Genomic DNA, 8,075 nt, shown 5'->3' with positions numbered 1-8,075 from the left:
TATTTGATGAAGTGTTGTCAGCAGGACGTTTAAATGAGGTTCACTGTTGCTTGAACTCCTTTTTTCTCTCTGTCCAGGGTTTGCCAAAGGGTTACGAGGACTGTCCTTTCTATTTCTGGTTTAACACCTCTTTTGTTGAGAACAACAGGTGGGATTTTTTGTCAGTAGTTTTGGACGTTTTTTTTTTTCTTTCTTTGGAGAGCTGAAATCTTTGTGTTGTTGTTTGTGTCATAGACTGGATCTTTCGAGGGAGGAGCTGGACAATCCACACAAATCAAAGACCTGGGACATCTACAAGGAGGACTTCGGAGTGACGTTGTATTTCACAGACCCTTGAGAAGACAATTCTCTGACAGTGGATATTGTTTACTATTCTTGTCCTTTCGTATAAGTAGATATATCTCTTGAGGTATACTTACAATAAGCTGCAAACTGAAGCCAATGTAAACACTCCACATAAATCTACAGATATATAAGATTTGAATGTGATGTGTAAAAAATGTCATTGTATTTCCATGGTTGTTTTTGTGTGCAAAAAATGTATTGGAAATTCTTTGTTTTTGTACTGTGGTTCTGTTTATCCTTGGCAGCAGTTAAAATTATTCTGTGAAAGAAATGATTCAAAAAAGTATTTACATATCAAACACCTGCTTCCATGGAAAATATGTTTAAATATTTGTTGAGTACATACTGTCATCAGGCATGATCTACTGACTCCTAGTGGTTCTGTCTTGCACTGCGTCACATTTGAGGAGTGGGATGCTTGTATTCAGTGAAACCTATAATGTATTTTCAGCTTGTTCCTATAATGTAGCTCTTATCCACAACATTTAAATAGAAAAGAGTCCTTTCTGGTTTAAGTTTTGAATTCTTTAGAATATTTATATTTGATAAAGCTTGGTAACAGAGGTCTACTCTGTATTTGTAAATTGAATGCCATATCAATTAATTCAAAAAGATGAGACTTAATTAAATATACAAAACACTACCATTTAAAAGATTAGATTTTTTTGTATTTTTAGATTTTTTCAAAATGCATCTCATGCTCACCGAAGCTGTATTTATTTGATCAAAAATACAGTAAAAACTGCAATTAAATAATTACAAAATAACTTTTCTAATTGAATATATTATAAAATGTAATTTATTCCTGTGACGCAAACAGAATTTTCAGCATCATTACTCCAGTCTTCAGTGCCACATGATCCTTCAGAAATCATTCTGATTAAATGATTTGTCACCTAAACATTTCTCACTTTTATCGGTTGAAAACTGTTGTACTGCTTAATTTTGTGTAATCTGCAATACATTTTTTCCCCAGAATTATTTTATTAAATTTCAAAGGAACAGCATTGCTTTGGAACAGAAATTTGTGACATTAACAACATAAATCACTTTTGATTCATTTAATGCGTAGTTGCTCAATAAAATTTACTTTTTCCAACAACATTGTGAATCCAAACTTTTGAACTGTACCGCACAGTTTAAATCTATAAACAAATTACCTTGCAAAATAATTATTTATTAATCTAGACCTTCAGACAATCCATTTCAACATTCATAAAATCCCACTAGAATTGCAAAATAATTTTCAGCAAGTGCGACAGTTCACACAGAGAAACAATCACATGATCACAGAATCTCTTCATCCTTGCATTAGCCATTAAAACAATTAAGTTTAACGACTTGTGGTTGAATCAATTTTCTTTTACAATAAGCCTTCAACAGGCTCCAGTGTGCAACCTATAGCTCAATGCAGGAAGTGATAACACTAAATATAGATATCACTTCTAAAGTGACAGACCACAATCCGATCAAAAGTGACGCAAATCACACTGAACCACATGAGTGAGAATGAGGACTGAGACGTTTGAGCAGTTGTGGTTTTTACACGATTCAGTGAAGTCACTACCTGTTCCACTTTCAACCAGTAATACTTTACTTTGGTTCTCTGCTCTAAAGTCCACATCTTTACAAGAACTGCTGATTTTTTTTAACCCTATCTTGACCTTACAGCTTTAAATAAATGTCCATAGCAAGTCAGCTTTTGATGATCTCAAGTACAAACGTAACAAATGCTACAAAAAGTAGTTCAAATGAAAGTGTCTGTGATGTTGGTGTGGTATTAAACCCATTAGAACTCTAGTTTCATATTTTCTCAACACATTGTCTTCCTAACAGAGTGTTTATCTCCGTGTAGCACGTCACACTGCGTTAGAAGGTCGTATCGTCCGCTGTGTAGAAGGCAGATTAGTGATGTCTTGCAAGTGTCTGTGCAGGGCTTTGAGACGTGGCCTTTATGAAAGAGGTACCAGAAGTGCTGGAAGACACGGTCATCATTCTTCATGACTTTGATTAAAGTGTCCATGTCTGATGGGAAGAGTGTGGACAAACCGTAGGCCTTAGACGCGCGGTACAGTAAGGTCCAGGATGGGTTGGGGTCAGGTTTTGAGGGCTGGTTGTTAGCCAGAGTCAGGTTAAGAATAAAAGTCTCATGATCCAAAACCATGCGATTGCTGCCTGGGTAGTTTCCATCCACGTAATATACGCGATATCCTGACCATAAAAAAAAGCATGTTATAGCAATAAGCTACGATTTTGTGTGAATAACTAAATGCTAAAATAGAAATTAAATAACTATATGCTAAAACAAAACATAAATAAATATAATTAAACACCAAAATAAAAATTTAAAACCACAAAACTATGCTAAAATAAAAAAAAACTAATTAAAATAACTACATGGCAAGTTAACTATATGCTAAAACAAAACATAAATAAATATAATTAAACACCAAAATAAAAATTTAAAACCACATAAAACTATGCTAAAATAAAAAAAAACTAATTAAAATAACTACATGGCAAGTAAAAAAAAAAAGTCAGTAATAAAATGATTAAAAAATATATTTTGTATAAAGCACTATACAATTAATGATTATTTTATGAAGAACAGCATTTAATTGAAACTTTATAACATTAAAGGTCTTTGCACACAGAGTCCGAAATTTTCGCACGTTAAAAAATAAATACGACCTCACGTCGTGTCAATCATGTTTACACACTGCCTCCGAATGTTTCGTCCGTCATAAAACAATTTGGATCAGGTTCGATTTTCTGCGTTTTGGCATCCGTAGCAAGCATTTTGATAGGAAAGGTTGACGAATACGAATACGAATTTTTTTTTTTTTTTACGCATACGAAAATTTCGGACCCAGTGTGCAAGGACCTTAATTGTCTTTACGATCACTTTTGATTAATTTCATACATAGTAATTAAATACATGGTATTACTTCCTTTAAAATAAATAAATAAATAAATAAAAATACTGACCCCAAAACACAGCTACAATAAATGCGAAAGCAAAAATAAACCTATTAGAATAAACAGACTGATTTTAAGATTAAAACAACAACAACAACAACAAAATAAATAAATAAATAAAAAAGCTCAAATAAAATTTGGTAATTTTTTTCTTCAATTAAATTAAATTTTGAATTAAATTAGATTTAAAAATAAAATATCTATCAACTAATATAGTACAGTGAGCACCTGGGTTCAGGTTGACATAAGTGGTCACACTTGGGGCGATGAAAGCCACACTTAGTGGACGAGTCAATGTATCTTCATCATAGAACATCTGAAACTCATCGACATGCGTGTGTCCAAAAAACTGACCAGTTATGGTGCTTTCATATCTGGAAAATGAAAGAGGATTATAGGAAGGAACCAGACTGCTTGCTAAAGTGAACCATTAACCACTGCATTACATACACCTCCCGGTACATATGGCAAATGGCAAATACAATTATCTCAAAACCAGGCAGTTACAGTCAACATGACCCATTTTTGCAACAGTATGACACTTGTGATCATAAAAGGCACTGTGGAGCTGTTAGAAGCCTTTAGGCCACAGTCACGCAGTTGTGTTGATTCAACCACGGGTTACAACAGATAACAGTGAACTCTTGTGTACAGCAGGACGGCCCATACAGTGTGTTCACAGAAAAGTGACTGACCTGTTCACTATATGATAGTAATTCCAACTCCAGCTGCTCAAACAGAGTCCCGGGGGGATGTGACCGATGATGTGGACCTGAGAGAGAAATTACACAAAATTGAAATACTAAACAGAACAAAAAAACAAAACTGCAAACAACAAAAATTCAAGATATTCAAGATAAACCAAGATTTTTGGTTTTGTTTTGAGAAAAATAAAAGAATTGTGGATCATCTTACAAAATAATTTGAGTAACATTTAGTAGTAGAAGGATCATTGGCATGATCTAATATATAATACCAAGTCCAAATACAAACAAAAGTTAAAAACTGAAACGGCCTCACATCCGCTTCTAGCTGGTCTGACTCGTGATCAGTTGCCTGGATGTTAAAACGCCTCTAACCCACAAACACTAACATTGCAACTTGTTAAACTGCTGCAGCGAGCAAATGGCTTCAACATTGTTGTTTGTTTTCTTATGTTTTTAATACAAAATAAGAGGTTTTCTGGTTTCTCTGTTTGTAAACTCCTCGTACCTTCTCTCCCTTGTTCTCTGACTCTTGTAGTATATTAATGAGCCACTGGAGCTGACCCGCCGGGTCTGTGGAGTTCACCATCAGCCAGTAGTTCTCTCGCGCACAGAAGTTCATGTTCAAGGACACGACCCTCAAACCACGCTCAACTTCAACCGTGTAAAACCCTCCACGCCTAGAGAAGACAAAACACACATTAAATATAAATAAATAAATAAATAAATAAATAAAGTATGTGTTGATAATAATAATAATAATAATGATGATGATAGTAATAATAATAAAATAATAAATAAATTATATAGTAGTAAAACCACCACCAACAACCACAACAACAACAAAATGTTAAGGAAGACATAAATATCTAAATAGCCACATGATATTGTATTACAAAAAAATAATAGAAATAAACAAATAAATAAATAAATATTATTAAATGGTTACATCAAAAACAACAGCAACAACAACAACAATAATAATAATTTAAAAATTAGATACATTCCAGGGGGCAAAAATATCAACATTTCCACATATGTAGCAAGTAAATAAGTAAATAAATAATTTATTATTATTATTATTATTATTATTATTATTGAGATACATTCCAGGGGGCAAAAATATCAACATTTCCACATATGTAGCAAGTAAATAAGTAAATAAATAATTTATTATTATTATTATTATTATTATTATTATTGAGATACATTCCAGGGGGCAAAAATATCAACATTTCCACATATGTAGTAAGTAAATAAGTAAATACATAAATAATGATTTTATTATTATTATTATTAACAACAAATAAGATACATTCCAGGGGCATACATCTCAAATATATAATAAATAATAATAAATAAATAAAATTCATAAAAATAATTCAATTAAATAAAAATAACAACTAACAATAACAATAATATCATGATATTATATTACAAATAAAAATAATAAAATATAACTAACAACAACAATAATAATAATAATTTTATTGTGTATTTATCAATGAAAATAATCAAAATGTGATGTTAATTAATGTGACAGATGTCTTTTCCATCAGTACTTTACCGTATCGTCTCCAGGGCTTCCTTTGGCAGCCAGGGTGCCCACTCCTCAGCCATGGAGTCATAAAGCCAGCGGGACGACCGATTGCCATGTACAAACGGAGGAGGGAAACTATTCACCGGAGTACTCTCATGATTCCCAACCGCTGGGTAAATGGTTACATTAGGCCCCAGGTGTTTGTGTAGGAGTCTAGTGATGGTGACGAGCTCGTTCAGCTGTTGTGCCCGGGTCTGAGACCAGACGTTGTGTGCTGGAATGTCTCCGGTCCAGTAAACCCAATCCCACGGGCCAGATTTGGCTACGTTTTGGAGAAGGTTCTCCACTGTGCGCAGAGGCAGGTCACAGTCGCCATACGTGCCCCAGTATCCGGCTCCAGTGTGCTTCCAACTGGCCCTTCCAGAGTGATTTCGACAGCACAGTGGCATCTTACAGTCCACAAGACTGCCTTCGGCATACTCCGCATCCCAGTGGATATCCGTGAGGAAGAGGATTCGGCTCTGTGAAGAGCCCGGTTTGGGAGGGGTGGGCGGTTTAACAGGGGGTTTGGGGACCTGCGGCAGGGACACATTCCAGGGGTCATAAATATCAAAATGTCCACACATAGGTCCAACCAGTAGAGCGCAAGCCTCCGAGGGCCAGAGGAAGGACTCCTGGAGTGCACGGATGAAATCGTTTCGGAAGAGCTCAGTGATTTCTCGGCATACTTGTGCCTCGGCCAGATGCAGTCGAACACAGGCCTCTCCTAAAGCATGCGCCACACGCTCCATGTTTGAGTCACTCTGTTAATAAAGATTTTGGTTAAAGCATAAAAAATAATAAGCTAATATAAGAATTGTATTAAATACATGTACACCAAAATTATAGAATACACAGAATTATACATATAAAAATTATATAATATAAATTCAAGTATTATATAAAAAATTCAAACAATTATAAACTAACCTAAATTAATTTAATGTACATTAAATTAAAAGCATACTATTGTTAAGTATTTACACATCAATATGTATTAGTTAAAAATAATTTGTATATCTAAAAAAAAAAGTATTAGAAGTATAGCTACTTACAGTACATTATATACATTAATGCGTTTAAAATAACAGTTTGAGTCTGAAACTGAATAATATACACATAAAATGAGGAGTACTAATAACAGTAATAAACTAATATAAAAATTATATACATTGCAATAAATATACACATGAATAAAAAGACTCATTTCATTTTATATATTAATATTAATTAAATACTTAAACATGGATATTTTAAAATAATAGTTTGTGTAACTGCTAAATGTATATTTATACGTCTCAGTAAAAGATGTCAGCATTTTTGGGCACAGTCAGCTCGCACGCGCCTATGATGCCAAAAAATGCTAACTATAGTTAGGCAGATCAACAAGTTGAGTCACAGACTCCATCATCATGTTGAGCAAAAGAACCTGTATCAAGTTTACTTTTAACTCTACAAAATAAGGCGACATTTATACCGACAAGAAAGCCAGGGGAGTTTAAAACGGACAACAACTAGAAGAAGTAAATGCTTGTCTCACCAGCAGCGCGATGTCAAGCGTGGCGAAGATCGCTTTACACACCACGCAGGACATGTTGTGCCAGCTGAACCCGAGCCTAAACCGATCAAACTCCTCCACGAACCTCAGCTGGGGCGAATCTGTTCCTCCCTGGAGAGGGTATGAGGAACTGCGCGGCACCGAAAACAATGTCCAGACTAAGAAAACAGCGCAGACGGTGGATAAGCCGAACACTGGACGCTTCATGCTGGATGCGCGGCGAGCTACACTGCGGTAAACTAACTCTCTCAGTCCCCTGTCATAACACAAAGTCTCGGCCGACGGCTCCAGGAAACCGTGTTATCCTTGAATACTAGTGTTACGCTTGGGCTGTATACATGAATAAAACAAGAATCCGCGTCTCTTTAGGCGGTTGTGTTTGAAAAGTCCGTCAGTTGTCTGTTCTGACAATGACGTAGTACAGCGTCCCAGGCGACCCGACCAGTTTATATAGCGTCAGCTGACTGATCACGTGACATGCTGACACCGCAGCTGACAAATCATGTGCCCTACCACATTTGTAAACTTGAAAGTTAAGTACCAATGCTAATGTTTTATATCAGCATATAGTACAATAATTTGACACTTATTCCATTAAAGGGGTCATATGATGCGATTTCAATTTTTCCTTTCTCTTTGGAGTGTTACAAGCTCTTGGTGCATAAAGAAGATCTGTAAAGTTGCAAAGACTAAAGTCTCAAATCCAAAGAGATATTCAGGTGCGTTCGACTTCATGCAGCACTGCGCAAACCGATCGGCGGCTTACTTGAAGCAGTGCATGCCGGTTAGAAATTTAGTCCGACTTGAACCGACGCCGAAGCCACATCACTGTCACGTGTGGCATCAAAGTACCGCGATAGCGTTTCGAGAGCAGTCGGCTGACTCAGCTGGCGCAGCTTTTTCAGAGCGA

The 8,075-nt window shown here is 35.5% G+C and overlaps 2 protein-coding genes across 3 annotated transcripts in view; one reads left to right on the top strand and one right to left on the bottom strand.

Moving 5' to 3' along the window:
* Positions 1–950, top strand: part of LOC107720658 (phosphatidylinositol 3,4,5-trisphosphate 3-phosphatase TPTE2-like) — a 10,828-nt gene extending 9,878 nt beyond the window's left edge. For both annotated transcript variants that reach the window (XM_016528425.1, XM_016528423.1), the window contains exon 21: positions 254–950. In XM_016528425.1, the coding sequence (XP_016383911.1) occupies positions 254–337 (84 nt within the window). In that variant the 3' untranslated portion in view covers positions 338–950. The remainder of the gene's footprint in view (positions 1–253) is intronic.
* Positions 951–1,188: 238 nt separating this feature from the next.
* smpd1 (sphingomyelin phosphodiesterase 1) lies at positions 1,189–7,599 on the bottom strand. The gene is made up of 6 exons (XM_016528422.1): positions 7,148–7,599; positions 5,596–6,371; positions 4,537–4,708; positions 4,020–4,096; positions 3,553–3,698; positions 1,189–2,556 (listed from the first exon to the last, which is right to left on the bottom strand). The coding sequence occupies exons 1-6, from the start codon at positions 7,370–7,372 to the stop codon at positions 2,159–2,161; spliced, it is 1,794 nt and encodes a 597-aa protein (XP_016383908.1). The 5' UTR covers positions 7,373–7,599; the 3' UTR covers positions 1,189–2,158.
* Between the last annotated feature and the right edge of the window lie 476 nt (positions 7,600–8,075).

Source organism: Sinocyclocheilus rhinocerous, unplaced genomic scaffold (assembly GCF_001515625.1).
Source record: "Sinocyclocheilus rhinocerous isolate Xijiao unplaced genomic scaffold, SAMN03320098_v1.1 scaffold603, whole genome shotgun sequence".
NCBI classification, from domain to species: Eukaryota; Metazoa; Chordata; class Actinopteri; order Cypriniformes; family Cyprinidae; genus Sinocyclocheilus; species Sinocyclocheilus rhinocerous.
The sequence above is the reverse complement of the archived record's forward strand: the minus strand, read 5'-3'. Positions and strand labels throughout refer to the sequence as shown.

What these genes read in the sequence shown, in the direction of transcription:
- smpd1 (XM_016528422.1), bottom strand. Translation starts at nt 7,372, where the DNA reads ATGAAGCGTCCAGTGTTCGGCTTATCCACCGTCTGCGCTGTTTTCTTA. An exon ending in CAGAGAACAAGGGAGAGAAG is followed by an intron (nt 4,097 to 4,536) that starts GTACGAGGAGTT and finishes TTTCTCTCTCAG; the next exon opens with GTCCACATCATCGGTCACAT. An exon ending in TTATGTCAACCTGAACCCAG is followed by an intron (nt 2,557 to 3,552) that starts GTGCTCACTGTA and finishes TTTTATGGTCAG; the next exon opens with GATATCGCGTATATTACGTG.